General features: G+C 43.1%; 2 protein-coding genes across 2 annotated transcripts; one reads left to right on the top strand and one right to left on the bottom strand.

Annotated features, from left to right (window-relative positions):
* Window positions 1-9,930: 9,930 nt before the first annotated feature.
* Window positions 9,931-14,949, top strand: LOC115056217 (deoxyribodipyrimidine photo-lyase). Its single transcript, XM_029522493.1, has 9 exons — window positions 9,931-10,293; window positions 11,293-11,950; window positions 12,070-12,381; window positions 12,467-12,639; window positions 12,726-12,810; window positions 12,924-13,156; window positions 13,329-13,523; window positions 13,630-13,855; window positions 13,993-14,949. Exons 1-9 carry the CDS (start codon window positions 10,075-10,077, stop codon window positions 14,535-14,537), a joined length of 2,646 nt encoding a protein of 881 aa, XP_029378353.1. The 5' UTR covers window positions 9,931-10,074; the 3' UTR covers window positions 14,538-14,949.
* A 13-nt stretch (window positions 14,950-14,962) lies between these two features.
* Window positions 14,963-16,913, bottom strand: LOC115056233 (glycine cleavage system H protein, mitochondrial). Its single transcript, XM_029522517.1, has 5 exons — window positions 16,763-16,913; window positions 16,453-16,535; window positions 16,287-16,350; window positions 15,775-15,906; window positions 14,963-15,537 (listed from the first exon to the last, which is right to left on the bottom strand). The coding sequence occupies exons 1-5, from the start codon at window positions 16,911-16,913 to the stop codon at window positions 15,440-15,442; spliced, it is 528 nt and encodes a 175-aa protein (XP_029378377.1). The 3' UTR covers window positions 14,963-15,439.
* Window positions 16,914-16,979: the final 66 nt, after the last annotated feature.

The following is a 16,979-nucleotide window of genomic DNA, read 5'->3' as shown; positions in this document are numbered from 1 at the left end:
TCTCCTATTTTTCTCTAACTTTCTTTCTCTCTTCATTTGCAACCAGTCATTATTCTAACTGTAATAATGATGATATAACAATAATAGCTAAACAATAATTAATGCTTTAAGACAAAAATCCAAAGACGTGATAATACTTTAACCATATGACCTACAAAAATAAGCGCTACTGTTTACTTGACGATGTACTGCTGTTTTTAAAGAAGGAAGGAGTCCCTATATCTAAGCTACTGTTTTCTGCCTCTCATAAGCACACTGGAGACTGTAACCAAAACCCCAAACTAGAGCCATGGCAGTCTGTAATATAGCGGTTAAAGAGTTTTACTTCTCTTGAGAAACACTGCAGTTTATTTTTCTTTCATTTTTTAACATAGTGTTGAACTTCAGCCCTTAAGGATGTCCAGTTTGCTGCTAATGTACTGTAGTTTCTAACGATACTGTAGAAAGATGCATGCTCTGATTGCTTTACCACTAGGCTTTAATGACTACAAACTGTAATGATACCTGTGATGCTGTTGATAAACTGCTCCTCTGTTATTCTGTTGAAAACAAATAGATATGTGGGGCTCAATTCCATCAAGTTTGTGTTCAGTATCCTGTTAATTACATAAAAATGGCTTTCCAAATAACAAAAATATTTCTTCAGCCTGTTCAGTTTCAGATAAACCTGCTTGGGGCATTCATTTCTGAATACTTATTGAGAGAGACAGAGAGATACTGCATAGCTATTTGAAGGAGTTATGCCCCAAACCTTCCACCAGTGTGGTGTCAGTCTTTTTGTGTTGCAATGTCTCCAGTCCATTTGTCCAGCTAAAACAGCTATGCTGAACTCAGACTGACATCACAGCCAAACTTCCAAAGGATGTGGACTGACTGGTAACTGTCATATTTTGTTCTTAAACTAACCAATGTTTACGACAATACCAATGAGCTTTCTTCTGTACAGAAATGTGCATTCCAAATACCACAAAGGCAGTTTTTGTATACCGATTATTTTAAATTTCATTTTCTCATATTCTCTTGATCTTAGTGACTGTAAGATGTACATATTGGGGTCCTCTAAGGTGAAGGGACTCTATTATCCTTACTGTAGGTAAAAGTATTCTTTTCATTTTTTTTCCTGGATATGTTGTTGCCATAGTGATGACCAAAAAGATACCTGTGATGTGCACCTGTCCTTATGTCCTGCTCCAGTGGTTTCGTGTGTCTCTATTCTCTCCTTCCCCCAGTTCTCCCTTACTGGTGTGTGTTTCTCTTCCTTTCCTTCCCCATACTCCACTGAGCTAAATAAAGTCTGCTTTGGTGCACGCTGTGGTGTCCTCCCTTTGGTGTAACTTAGAAGTTAGAAAAGAATTTTTGGTTGACTGTGTGTTAACCGTGTGCCTTATATTCTAGGTTGCATGTTAAGTAGTAGTGTGTGACTGTGGCTGGGAGGGTTTTGGTGTGCAACCGTGTGTGTGTAACACGGCTGTGTGTGGAAGGTGTTTGGTGAATGGAGCCATGACCTCTGGGGTCACTTCATTAATTACATCTGTGACATTCAGCCAGATGAGTTTCCTTTGTGACTAAATGATATGATGAATATTAACGACCTCGGATGAATTACACTGCTGCTCCTGCTGCTGCTGCTGATGATGATAATGTGTTTTATGACTCTGGGAGAGAGGGGAGGAAAATTGCACACTACAGCACATTTAGGACATGCAGATATTCATATGCAACGTTTCAAAGACCACATCATAGGTTGGTTAAGCGAATTTTATTATTTTATTCTGTTTTGTGTTGACCTCTTCAGTGGTTCATGAGACAACTTGGCAGACAGCAAGTTAAATGAACACAGGAATGTGTGTTCCTTCAGAAACATTCTCAGGCACGGACTGATGGATGCTTTCCGTTTTCTTGCTGCAAACTATTCATTTAGCCATTATGTACGACAGCAGAAAACAACGATGAAGCCGCCGTAGACTGGGGGTGCAGGGATGAGACAAACATAAGCGAAGGGAACAATAGCAAAGTAAACACAGAGGAAGGCTTGAGATAGTGTCGTAGCTGATGATAGCAGTCTTAGAAAGTCATCCTGATAAAGTGATCCCCCCACCATTTCTCCTTCTCCCTGTCCTCCCCCTCTTAATCAAATGAGTACTGTGCAGCTGGTGGGGTTGCGGCAAAAAGGGGTATGAGTGTCTGTGTGGAGAGGAGGTGGTGGGGGGGGCTTTGAGGGATGGCGTGAAATTATTGCCTGCTGGTGTATATGTGTTGCTGGGGGTAGTGGAGTAGGATAGGGGGTTGGGTTGGGCTAGGGTTGGTGGTGGGGGGGGGGGGGGGGGGTGTAATGTCATTGCCTGCTGGTGTATCTGTAGTGGGGGCTCATTTAGATTTAGATTGGTTATGTGAGGAGAGAGCTGAAAGGCCAGCTCATGTTTATGCATGAATCCCAAAGCATGCTGCTGTGGTGGAGCCCTGAGTTAAAGAGACAGAGCTGAAATACATTCACACATTTAAACACAGCTCTACTTCTTTGGATAAGGCTTCAGTCGAAGCGACGCCATGCTATCTGATACATTTCAATCAGTGTATGCTGTGCTGGCCTTTATGTGGCAAACATGTGTCTGTCTGTGACTACTTATGTTTACAAAGATACACACATTTCTCCTGCTTCTTTTAAACAAAAAAAAAATAAATAAATAAATGTAGTTTTAGTTTCAAAAAATTTGAGAATTGCCTTACACTGTTCAACTGTGCCCTCACAATGGCTTTAGTATCTTCTATCTATACAGAGTGCACACTCTTCCCACATTACACTCACTCATACACCAAGAGTAATCAGTAAATGTCTTTGAAGGAGAGTTTGTTCAGCACTTCATCAGGTATAAAGTGGTTTTTATTTGGAAATGTGGTCCCTATCCATCTTTTAAATGACTTTTTAATGGTCGTCACACCATCCTAATCAATCATGTGGCAGAGCTAGCCTGCAAGCGCAAATACACTCTATTTATAATTCCTACATTCTCCAGCAAAATCTGACTATGCTTTCGTATTATTGTAAAATGGACAGAAAAATCAGCGGAACTGTCTTTCTCATTTTGTTGATACATTAGAAAGACTGCCCAGACTGATCTCCAGCAACCTGCTTATGAGGTACACTGTGCTATCTATCTTAATATCATATTGTTTCTTTATAGTTCTCTCAGGAGGTATACTCTACTTTTGGAAAAATACTATTGTGTATTGTCATTCTTCAGTATCTCCACATTTAGGCCCACACTTTTTTGTGACCCATCACCATCCCCCATCTATGCTGGCACACCCCTGTTGGCCCCCTTCAGTACTTTACATCTATAATGAGATACAAATACACATCAGCAGGACAGTGTCTACGCCACGCGTCACTATGTGAATATTACTCACACTTATTAGCTGGATTATGTTAATCTTTACACTCTCTGCTCACAGACAACAGACTCCCCATGATACGGGGTTGGTCACGGCAGTAAGCGTGTGTTGTCGTGTGTGTATCTGAGCTTATGTGTGTATAGCTGTATGTGTATGTTAAAGTGATTGCCATGTTGTCAAACTGATCTGCATGTGAAAGGGATGTCTAATTACATCACTTATGCAAATGAGAAAAGCACATATGCATGCATATACATACCAGTGACAACTTACTACTAAGGTCAGAAAGACAGTGGGAGCGCTCGTCTAACTGACCAACACAGGGTTCCATTACCACCTGTCAAAGGTAGAAATGTCTTGAAGTTGCAATAGATATTTTGATACGCTCCTTCAGATAAACTGGAAGAAAGAGTGAACGGGTCAAGCTCACAGTAGACTAAAGCAATTAGACTGTTATTGGAAAACGTCTGACCACATATCCACTGATTAGTCTTTTTTTCAGACTGAAACATTGATACTATCCCTTTTGGAATGATTGATTGAGTCTGACACATTTTAATTACGCCCAAATTAAATGAATCGGCTGACGGACTATAAAACATTGCTGTTTAATAACGAGCCCCTCCATTTGCCTTTTTTTTTTTTTTCCCTCCTTCCTTCATCCAATCCCATTTTGGCTGCCCGCACCAAATAACCTCTCTCCATTTAATGATATGCAAATGAATTTTCATGAACCCCATGATCCCATGCGATGATTAAACTGAGATGACATTAGCTGCCATGCTGCTGCCACTGTCAGTGTTTCTGTCTGCCTCCCTTCTCTCTTCCTATCTCTAGCATCATTTTTCGTATCCACGACAACAGCCAAATGTTAATATTAAGGGGTTCACCGTCATCAGTCCCCTCATGAATTTTCTTTGTGAGAGACAGCATTCTGCATATCCAGGGTTATATCAGAGAAGTTTTTCCAGTGGTAGTAGGGACTGACCATCAATCATGAAATGTTGGTTGTCATATCACGTGACACTGGTCCGCAAAAAACATGAATGTAACAGAAATATACAATTATTGTAAGACATTAACATCGAACGATTTTGGTAACCTTCCACATCTCTTCATGTTCCACTTCCAGTTCTCCCCTCCCACCGTTCTGTTTCAGTCTGGATCCAGCTCCACCTCTGCTGTCGTTTATTGTACTCCATTTGCATAATGAGGCCCAGGCTTAATTAAGATCCCACTGGAGTCTAGAGCCAAGGATGAAGCAAAGAAGGACGAGGAGGGGGGGGGGGGATCCGGCGTTCCTTAGCTTATCCGCACGTGTCCAAATAGGAGGCACAATTTAAGGGGGGAGAAAAGCGTTGACGAGCGATTAAACCGCTAATTATGATCGGCTGTTAGAATTAGTGTGTGGCTGTTAATTAGCTGCAGATGAGATGCCCAGACAGTTGACCGCCCCTGACGACTGCAGCACCCTACCTGACTGGTAATAGAGAAACACAGCTTGACACCCTGGAGATGATGCCAACACATCCCTCCCTTTAAAACACACAGCAGTCTGAGGGGATATCCCTTTAAGAATATCCCAGGTGTGCATGTGCAGGAAAGAAGCTCTTCATCATCCTTGTCCACCCACTCCCACTGTTCTTTGTTAGACATGAAATTCCCTTTTTTTTTTTTCCTTTTCTTCATCTATATCCTGTATTCATTTTGCTCATTACTCCTCTTATTCCACTTGCTCTTCCTCTTCGTATTGGAATGGTATGGTCTCTCGTCTTAGTTCTTTGAAAGGGGCAGCAGTTTCCTTCAGCGCACCAGCTGCCACTTAGCAGGCATGAGTTGGCATCGAGGAAATTTTTCTTCACCTACTCCCACCACAGTTGCATTTGTAGCTCGGGGTCCAACCAACTGCTAATATTTAATGCCTGCATTTCCTACGGTTTTGCACGGCTTCCAACGGCCCCTGCGACTGCCTCCTGGTTTGCGTTTGGCATGGTGCCATCTTTCTGGTCTCTGGTCTCTCCCTTGAGGGGATGCCAGCGCCAAAAACATTGACGGCATCCGAAATGTTCTGCTCACCGTATGGAGGTTTCTGTTTACAAATGTATGCGTTATGTTGGCTTGGCACTGTGCCATCCTTCCCCTGTGCCCTTGTTGCCCCTGAAAAGATGCCATCACAGAATCGCTGGCAACCGTTGCCTGGGCACCTCTTCTTGGCTTTGTCCAAGCAAACAAACGGTTATTCGCAGCAAATCCTCCGAGGTGATTCAGCCCTGTCCTCGACTAAGACAGTTGTATGCCGACCGCCTTGATCACTTTGCGTGCGCCACGACTGCAGGATGGCACAGTGCCCGCTGGCTGGCACACAGTGACTGGCATAGAGAGAAAGAAAAGTCGGAAAAAGGACAGAACGTAGAATTTTTGCTGCCGTTTCCGCGCAATGTTTACCTTGGAATTATACCTGATAGTTTTGTAAGATTCTCCATTTCTCTCTTCAACATCCTTTCTTGCTTCCCTCCATCCATCTAAATCTGAGTCATCTTCTGTCTGCTGGAATCTTGCTGACTTCTATGCTTTGCTGTCCTCTGATAATTTCTATATCTTCATTTTCTCCGCCCATTCTGCTGTTTATTTCGCCCCATTGTGCCTGTGCCAAGTTGGCACTATGGCAGCAGTATGGAGGTCTGTTTCTCTTCCTCTTCCATTCTTATCCTCATCGCCCCTTCGCCCATGCCCGCCCCCGCTCAAGTCCTGACTGGATGGCACTGTGCCAACCTGCCACCACCATCGCTCTCATTTGTAGCTCATCCCTCTCTTGCCCTTCCCCCTGTCTACATTTACATCCCTCTCTTTCCCTCATTTCATTCATACACTTTCCGAATCATTTACCCTCCGCGTTAGTATCAAATGCTTCATTTGTACATATATCCATAATATTACTCAATACTATCACACGCATTTGAGTTTTCATTTCCTAAATGCGCTCTGTAATTCGCTGCTCATTGTTGTCATTTGGGAGACTTTTTGTCACCTGAAGGAATGCTCAAAGTGACTGCCCTGTAGATAATTACTGCAGCAGTTACTTATTCCACCGAGACAAAAAGAGAAAGACAAAGACAACCCTGAGTTTGGAGGAAGCTTGTGTTGTTTTAATTAACTTTTACCAACCCCCCCCCCCATCATATGTGCTTCGCTTTACATCTCTACGAGCCATGTGCAGATTTTGTTTGTTCACAGGACCACTACACAGCAATACAATTGATTCGATTATCAGTATAATGGATTGTGTACCATTGACCTAACCCACTTCACCAAGATGGCCCTTGCTCCCTTGTTTTTCTTTCTTTCCCCCTCTGCTTTAAATCTCTCATGTCAAACAAAAGCTGCCAGTGGTGGAGCTATTAAGCAAATACTCTCATTAGTACACAAAACATAATGAATATGTAAATGATGTGTGTAATTTATGCATGGGTTGAGAGACTAGTTCTCCTTTCAGTCCTCCATTGTAATCATTCTTTTCATATGTTTTTTCCCTTCAACTTCCCACTCATGCCAATTTTTCTCTTTTCTCAGACCACATCCTGTGAACAAATCCATTGAGGACTTCTTGAGGTCTCACTATTGTCTATTTTATTTTGTGTCTTTTCTTACACACTTCTTGCTGTTTTGAACCATGGTTTGTGGTTTCTAATGGTCTCTCAAAGTCCCTCTCTTTTTCTGTTTGCTTCTTTTGGCTCACAGCCTGTCCTCTCCAAAAGCAAACTCCGCAGTGACGCATTAAACAAACTAGTGAGTGTTTGAACAAGGTCTTTCTTCCTGGAATACGAATGTTAAATATTCTAGCCATGAAATCACATCAAGAACTGATTGTGTTAAATACACACTTTCCCTTTGTCCCTCTGTGGCTGCCTTGATTTTAATGTGTGGTCCAAACTGTGCGCTAAATTGAAGCATGCCCTGATAGACAGTGAGTAGCCTTGCTCCTGTCTAGGATAAACACCTATAATACTCTGGCTCCCTTGGCAATCACCATAGCAACAAACTGTGGTACCCACGTGAGTTGCATAATAAGATGTTCACCAAGACCATGGACCATAAAACGGCAACAAACTAGACACCTGCAGCAATGAATGTGAATCGGAAAATAACCATTCAAATGTCAGACTTCACCTCTGACTCATCCCAGACTAATCTTTTATATTTATCTATTAGTTTGCATCTCACAACCCACACTCTCAGATGCACATGCACTTTCTCTCTTTCTCTACAGACCTTAACAGGTGCTGATGAGCTGCAGTCAATGATTGTAATGAGCTATCGATCACCGTGGGAAAAAAGAGGGACAGAGAGGGTGAGGGAGGTAGGGGGAACCAGAGGACACACACGCACACACACACACACAAACAAACAGAAACAGGTGGATCACCAGAAAAAAGCAGTTCACATGAACTAAATGGAGACAAGCCACCCAAGACAGAGCATCGATACCTGCTTTAATCAAGTCCTCGTCTCCTATTGTTCTGCTTAAAATAGAATTTATGGGATGGTGTTTTCTGCTGGGGTAGGCTGAAGGGAACTCAGCACAGCTTCTGGACCAACTAATCAGCTCAGGATGACCATGCAGACATGCTTGTCATGACCAAGTCCAGATGCCAGTGAATGGCACTGACGCAGTATCTTTATTTTCCTCTTTTTTTTTTTTGTGGAGTGGAGGCAGACAGCTTTAGGGAAGGGGGAGGTGCGTAGTGTGCATATGTGTGTGTGTCGTGTGCGTTGGCTGGCGTTTCAGATAATGAAATGCAGCAGGGAACAAAGAGCTGGGGGCCCCTATTCTCTGTGCTGCAGCTTCATTTTCACTCCCGTCAGTCTATGATTCTTCCATACCCTCTTTCTTGCATACGTGTGTGTTTATGTTTATATGAGTGGGTTGTTGTGTGTACGCATGTGCCCTCCTCCTCCTCCTGTTAGTATTCTGCATGGCAGATCCCCCTAATGTAATAACTGTGTCTGCATGTCTAATTTACAGCAGGAGAGAGTAAATAGCCTGTGGTTAATTACAGTATGTGTATCTGTCTGCATGTGTGTCTATGCATGCGTCTACATGCGCGTGGGTGTGTCAGAATGATTTATGAGTTGCAAATAGCTACACCAGTGGCCCGTTTCTCCTCACTTAGTTTTTAATCTGTCTTTCCATTAATTTTCCTGGAGACGTTATTATGGTTTTATAACAGTGTGCACGAAGATGCACATGTGGGTGCACGTATGTGTTAATGAGACACACAATGAGACTTCTGGACATTTCGTGAGGATCAAGGCTACGTGGGCACCTGAGCTGCACTATTGTGCTTCCGCCTGTTCCCTCTTCTGCTCTTCCAGTGCTTCATTCACTGTCTTCATTGAGAGCCACAGTGAACACAGATCTTTATTGACAGTACACGGTAGAACATGGAAACAGCAGGTCAATCCGTTTAGCCCAAGGGCCGATACACCAATTCACCAATTTGTCAGTGTTAGTTTGAAAGAGAAAAGCAGCTAATCTCTCCTCTCTGCTCTCTATTGATCACACACTTAGACTCCACTTCTCTGTCTAAACACTATTGATTCTCTCTCTCTCTCAATCTCTTTCTCTCTCTCCCTCCAGTCTGTCTTGCTCTCTCGACATACCACAGCTCTCGACACATCTTCCTGTCATACAATAAGGGTTTCTCACATTAAAACTCTGAATAATTGAGATTTTGTTCATAAGTTCTGAGTTACATTTTAGATGAATTCATGGGAATACTTTAACATGAGCAGACTAAGACCTTGAGTAGTTTTTGTAATTAGGTATGATGGAATATGTTCAGCATAGTGGAGCTTATCAAGTACACAAACCATTTTAGAATTTGGCATCAGCAGTGTCACAAATCATTGTTCCCTGCCACATATATTGAAAACCAAGGTCTCATTAAAAAAAATCAATTATTTAGAAACCTCACTACAGCGTGAATACACATAATGATTAAAATTCACTGCTGGGTACACCGTCTCGTGTCTTTGTTTTTCAGCCTCAGATCACAGGGTGCACTTGAAAAGAACAGCATTCCTGTCAAGATGAAGGCTATGTTAAAACAAGACAACTCTTCTGGGAGTTGCCACCCCCCACCCCACCAATCACCATTGCCATTTTAGATCAGCTCAAATTGAACCAAGGATCTCTATCTGATTGAATTTGACTTGTGCAGACCCCTGTCGTGAGACGTTTCAGTTGATCGGTATGTTTTGGTCGAGACAGGGTCATACTGTTGAAGCTGAGAGTGGGAGAACTATGTAACACTAAACTAAATATCTCTCTTCCATTTATTCTGTCTTTATGTCACATTAATGACATTGAAGCAACTGTTGCTTTAAAAACCAATCAGGCACCCAGGAGCTCCACTGTCCCTCCCTCGTGTTTCCTCTCCTATTTATTAGACGTGTATGCCCCCTACTGGTGATACTAATCCTCTACAAGCCTCCAGCTTTGCAGGTTACAAAACACTTGACACAGGGCTTGTGTAACTCAACAATCAGCTGTTTGGTAACCGGCAGAGAGAAGGATCACGACGTCTGGCTCAGTGTTAAACTTCAAACTCTCTGCCGGATCATAACTTATTTCTTTCTTTCTTTTTTAAATCGTAACACCTCGTCACCTGTCATTTGGCGATGGCTCCCGGTGCAGAGGACAGCAAAGTGTTGGTGAGCAGGTTGCTGAGGGAAGTGCTGGAGGGTCGAGAGGATCCGGAGGGTTTCTTTGCGGTGTGTGTGTCCGTCCTGGGACAGCAGCAGACCCGCTCACAGTTTCTGTCCCTCATCCGGCCGCTGTCCTCGGCCGACAGCCCGCTGCACCGCGTCCTCACCTCCGTCTACCAGGGATACTATCAGGTCAGCGTCGGCTCGGTGCAAATACATAAGTGAAAGAGGTTAAGAAAGGAAGAAAATCTGAAAAAAGCAACAATCAAACAAAGTTTTTTTTTTTTTTTTTGCATTAATATAATTTAAAAGATCTCACATACTAAATGTAGCAGCGTATGACGATTCTTGGCACCTGCAAAGGCCAAAAAAATAATAATAACAACAACAACACAAAGCAATGGAAGACATCCATGAAAAAAAAAAAAAATTCAACTTCAGCTAAACTTAAGTTGCCAAAGCTAACGTGTTAGCAACCAGTTAGCTAACTCACCTCCCTCGTTTTGGACACACCCTCCTTCAACCTCTGTTTGTTTCTGTTTTTCTGCCTTTCTCTCGTTGTAAATCGCAAATTCCTGGCAGACTAAACATGTTCATGTCCTTCGTACACCGGACTCTCTGTCAGGAAAACCTCTGTGCTGGCAGCAGCCCTTCACATCGCCTGACCCGATGAACCCAAGTTTAATCCGCTAAAAGTCTTTTGTTGTTGTTAATTAAAAAAAAAAGAAAATCTACAAGACGATTGATATAATTTCCATTCAATATTATTACAAAATTTTATAAGCAAATAAATAATAGACATTTTAGCGTGCATTAGAAATATCTGTATGTGTTGGAAATATGTTTTTAATTAGATGTTTAACGAGCTAATTACTGCAGAGACACATTAAACCTCCACTCAGCAGAGGTCAGCTAAAAGTGATCTTAGCTCATTCATATGAAGTGTCAGTAAACTAATAAAAATATCAGCACAATGCAAACATTATAAATAAACATTAATATAATATTTATTTTCTTAATATAAGTTTAACATAACTACAAATGGTAACAAAACAAGAATATCAACATGGAGATGAACAGTTGTTATGCCTGGAGTGAGACCATTTGCACATTACATATTTCACATGAACTCCACCCCATCCACAAGTAGATATTTTAACAGTAACTGTCTTTTTTCTAATTCAATCCCAGACTGAAGATAATGAACTGGAACTTGCATTGGCTCTCTCTATATCGGATATGAAAGATTACCAGATATCAGCCCCCAGCCAAGAGTCCCGACTTCAGCAGCCCAAGGACAGCTCAAATCAAATCAGCTCTGTTCGGCTGACCCCAAAATCTGAGGCTCGGGGAGGCAGCCACGCCCAGCTAGCAGTAGCTGCCGGGAAAAGAAACACCAGCTCATCACAGAGTGGAGCCTGGGGCTCTGTGTGCCCACCAAAGACAGCGCAAGAGACTGAGCTTCAGAAAGGGGCACGTGCGGACAAACATGATAAAGAGACGTCAGGGAAAGGTCCAACCGTGTGTGTCTTCAAACCATCTGCCTCATTTTCAGGACTAGATATGGGCCAAATGACAAAAGATGGAGATTTAAATGAGTTGGAAAAACCAAAACGCCCAAAGAACAGGAGACAGCGACGTAAAGCATGTGGCCAGCAGGTTATAGGTTTGCCCAGCTCTCTGTCAGCACCACGGCCAATATTGCTCTGGTTTAGGAGAGATTTGCGTCTCTGTGACAACCCTGCTCTCATTGCTTCGTTGGAGGTTGGGGCACCTGTCATCCCTGTCTTCATCTGGAGCCCTGAAGAGGAGGAGGGGCCTGGGATTACTGTGGCTGCTGGGGGGGCTTGTAAGTTGACTTTTTAAGTCATATTGCATCACTGCCCCTCTAAGTAAGACAGTCTTTTGTGATGATTGTCTTTGCACAATATTTCAGTTTTGCAATCATACTTTCTTTTTGTTTCACAGGCAAATATTGGCTTCATCAGGCCTTGTTTTGTTTCTGTTCATCTCTGGAGCGCATTGGCAGCCACCTCATCTTTCTCAAAGCAAATGCAGAGGGAAACGCGAAGGGCTCTTCTCTGTGTGCTCTTAAGGACTTGATAAAGGAGACTGGGGCAAGAACAGTGCTAGCTAATGCCCTGTATGAGCCCTGGCTGAAAGAGAGGGATGAGGAAGTGGTGTCAGCTCTGCAGAAAGATGGTGTTGAATGCAAGCTGTTTCACTCTTACTGCCTCAGAGACCCTTACTCAGTCAGTACAGTGGGTGTGGGACTCAGAGGTCAGTCTCATGATGCACTGAATTTGTTAAATTCTATGCTTGTTGTTGTTAGTAAACTTCTGTGTCATTTCTTCCTTTGATACAGGAATAGGCTCAGTGTCTCACTTCATGAGCTGCTGCAGACAAAATCCAGGGTCTGCATTAGGGGTCCCATTGGACCCTCCAGCATCTCTCCCCACACCTAGCCAATGGCCTCAGGGTGTCTCTCTGGACATTCTGGGTCTTGCATGTATGCCACGCAGGAAAGATGGCACAACAGTGAGTAACCACAGCACAGCAGTCCTCTGGAGCTCAGCAAAAAAATAAGCTAATTAGAATTCATATGTCACCATTTTTTCATCCAGATTGACTGGTCAGCTAACATTCGTAAATCCTGGGATTTCAGCGAAGAAGGAGCTCATGCCAAATTAGAGGCCTTCCTAAATGATGGTGAGTCACTTAACGAGCATACGATACACCCTGTTTGTAGGAATGTTCAGCGTCATGGCAGTGATCTGCAATTAATTATTATCATGACTTCATATTATTTTTACATTTCCAAGGTGTGTATAGGTATGAAAAAGAGTCAGGCAGGGCAGATGCTCCAAACACCAGCTGTCTGTCTCCCTACCTTCACTTTGGTCAGCTCAGCCCACGGTGGCTATTGTGGGATGCCAAAGGAGCACACTGTCGACCCCCAAAGTTCCAACGCAAACTGGCCTGGAGAGATCTGGCCTATTGGCAGCTGACACTTTTTCCTGACCTCCCCTGGGAATCTCTCAGACCTTCATACAAGGTAAGCATTGGCTACAATCTAATGAGAAAATTGAGCTGAGGTATTTAGTAACAAATAAAAATGTATATTTAGTGTTAGACAGACGTGCAGTGTACAGTTCACTTTCCTAGTAACAACCACACTATGAAAGTATGAAATATTTATCACAAATCAATATTATTGGGGAATGCAGGCTCTTCGGTGGAGCAGCGATCGTGGCCACCTGAAGGCCTGGCAGCGTGGCCAAACAGGTTACCCATTGGTAGATGCAGCCATGAGACAGCTGTGGTTGACAGGCTGGATGAACAACTACATGAGACATGTGGTGGCTTCGTTTCTTATTGCATACCTCCATCTGCCCTGGCAAGAGGGCTACCGCTGGTTCCAGGTGTGATATACGCCTATACAGGCACAGAATGTACTGGCATAGGTGTCATGTATGGCAGCACTCATTACGATAGCTACTACTTACCGACTGTATGTGACATTTACAGGACACTCTAGTGGACGCAGATGTTGCCATAGATGCTATGATGTGGCAGAATGGGGGCATGTGTGGTTTGGACCACTGGAACTTTGTCATGCATCCTGTTGATGCAGCAATGACCTGTGACCCCTGTGGCACCTATGTGAGGAAATGGTGTCCCGAACTTAAAGATCTGCCTAATGAGTTTATTCATAAACCCTGGAAATGTCCTACGTCAATGCTTCGACGTGCAGGTAAGAAAAGTGATTAAGTGTTGACTTTTTTCTTGGTATAGTTGGTCACTAAAAAAAAAAAAAAAACTACTAATGTTCAATATATTGCCATGACACCATGATAGAAATGTCCTTGCCGTTGTATCCTCACTGTTCAGGTTTGACGTTGGGCCAGACATATCCTCATCGAGTAATAACAGACCTAGAGGAGCGAAGAAGCCAATCCCTGCAAGATGTGACTCTGGTGCGGAAAAAGTTCGGACAGTATGTGGACAAGCACACGGGTTGTGACTTGGTGCCTCTGCCATCACGCCTTGTCTCAGAGGCCTTGGGGTTGTCACACAGCAATGGTGGTGCAGTGGAAGCAGGGAAACAGTTTCTGTTGCCTGTTATTACCCGCATGGAATTCAAACACCAGCTAGAAGATCCAGATGCAGACGCAGGCTCAAATCCCTACAATGCTGTTCTAAAGGGGTATGTGAGCCGCAAAAGAGATGAGACAATTGCGTTTTTTAATGAGAGAGACTTCACTGCCAGTGTGATCTATGAGGCTGCACAGAGAAAGGAGCGGCTAGAGAGCGATTATCGCAAAATGGAGGGTCTACCTCAGCCTCTCGCGCTTCGGGGAAAGGCCAGGCGAACTCCGACAGCCAAGGACAGGTTCTCTATCGTGCCTGGTGGGGCAGTTACTTCTCCCTGGTGACGTACTTATCAAGACTTGAAGTTTACACATTGAAAGAAACCAGTTACAAGCCTCAAAATGCAAATGCCATTATTTTATAGAACACAGTCTTCAAGGAACTGTGGGCGTTGAGACAACTGAGAATGTTTGTGAAGTTACTGAAAGATGCTGTTTACATTTTCTGGTGTTAAGATTCATATCTTTTCTTCTAAATATTTTTTTTGTATAATGGATTTTAACTTGAGGCGGTTGTTGCTTTAGATTATAGGTGGTCAACTTGGATACAAAGTAAACAGCAAGTAATGCAAATGTATGTAAACATACGTAAGTGCTGTATATAGAATGTGATGCTTGGACATGATGCTATCCCATCCCATCGAGTTAAATTTTATTGTAACCTGTGAGTTTTTTAAACTTTGGAAATTAAAAATAAAATGGGCACAACACAATGTGTAAGGAAATGTTTAATTTCTATTATACAGGTCCCATGTTTACAGTGACGTTGTCATACATGCATTGTAGACCGACATAATTATTAATACCATAAAGACCAAAGTGCTTTTTTTAAAGTCTAACAATGCCCTACAATAGGAACTCAAGTTTATTTCTGACAGATATGCTTGGAAAATGTGCTATGTGAATGACTGTGAATCACAGTGTCTTCTGATTGGGGCTACAAAAGCTTAACACTCAAAGTACAGTCAGTGTAGCCTGTCAGGTCCCCTAAAGTCAGTTTTAAACAGTAGATAAAGGATTCCTAAAGTTCCCAATTTAGAGTGCTGGCAGCTCGGTAAACTGGAGCTCTGCCAGTACATGCTAAGCATAGTGTTCTTCCTATCACAGGCACATCAACTGCATCCCTCTGTCAGCAGTATTTGGAAAGGAGAGAGGGAACATAGCATCTATTGGGAGGTTTTATGTTCCTAGTCCTCAATGGAGCGAATGTATCGTTCATAGGCTGCTTCGTCCATCAGAACATCAAGCTCAGAAGGGTTTGCAATCGTCATCTTCATCAGCCAACCTTAAGTTAACAACAAAAGTCAAGTCAAGGACCACGTTAGTTTGTTTTTTTTTACTTTTCAATGTTATGTACGATTAGCAAGTATGCAAGGATAACAAACACAAAAATAGACATTTATTGTGTTGATGAATCAAAATTTGCCACTGGAAGAAAGCCTAGGTGTAAAATTCAAAATATGTAATACAGGTTCATTACCTTGATAATTAATTAGATACTGCAATATACATGGGTTCTTACCATCTTTGTAGCAGGATTTGTTGACCAGACCAGGGTTTTCTGCCAGTCGTGTATTGACCTCTACAACTTCTCCAGTCAAGGGGGAATATAGCTCACTGGCTGCCTTTACGCTTTCTAGAGCTCCAAACTCATCTGTGAAGGTAAAGGTAAGAAACAAATACCGTTACACCAAATTTACACCATGTCAGGAGAATGGAAACTATGCAGCAGGCAGTAATAGGTCAAAAGTAGTTGGCAAATATTTTGAAAATCAATAGATCGTTTTGAGCCTTTGTCGAGATGGGCTACATATTTGAAAAACTTAAATATAAAGCTGCCACCATTTTCGAGCAATGTTAGCATAGCCAACAATTAACATATGTATTAGGTGTATTGGTCATGTGACGACCAAGCCATCAGCCGGGGTCTGTCTAATATTTTAACATTGATACAATGATTATTATTCCAAGAAAACGAGATCAGCCTCAATCTCCTTCGTATCTGTGATGTCAGCCTGAGCCACGCCATCATACCTTGTTTAGCCAGCTGTGTGCCCACCTCCGGCAGTCCACAGTAAACTACATCCCCTAGCGCCTCCTGCGAGAGGACGAAGACAAGGTCAAAGCTTAAAGTACAAACTTGTATTGTGCGCGTCTGCATGTGCATATGCGCACGCGCGGTCATGGTGATGGGACTTACTTGAGCGAAGTTGCTGATACCGACAGTCCCAACGCCATCGTCTTCCACTCGAATCCATTCGTGCTTGTCTGTGAATTTAAGTGCTGCAAAACAGCACGGACTCACATCAAACGGTGCACCCCATTACAGTTTCAAACGTTTTGTTAAATTTCAGACAACGGTGACAACCAGGAGAAAGCCCCCTCGGACATGCAGCGGCGTCCTGTGCTCTCAGTCCTCCTCTATACAGCTAATGCTAACCGACGGCTAGCGAAAATGTGTAGCTAACATGCGACACTACAACACGCTGACACGGACGGAGGGGTCGTACCTGCTGATAACCGGCTAGAAGAGGATAGTGTTCTTCCTAAATAAGGTTTCGATGCCAGCCACAACGGAGAAAGCGGCGCCGAGCGGGTAAGTAAAGGCAAAACTGTAGAAAAGTTAGAAGACAAGCAGCGGAACAGCCCACAGGCAGCCATCTTTGTCGCTTAGTGGTGACGCGTAGGCTTCTTCCTCGTGGATCTCAGAGGCGCTGGCGGTGTTTT

The sequence above is a fragment of the Echeneis naucrates genome, chromosome 16 (assembly GCF_900963305.1).
Source record: "Echeneis naucrates chromosome 16, fEcheNa1.1, whole genome shotgun sequence".
In the NCBI taxonomy this organism is placed as follows: Eukaryota; Metazoa; Chordata; class Actinopteri; order Carangiformes; family Echeneidae; genus Echeneis; species Echeneis naucrates.
Note: the sequence above shows the minus strand (reverse complement) of the source record. Positions and strands in the feature narration are given on the sequence as shown.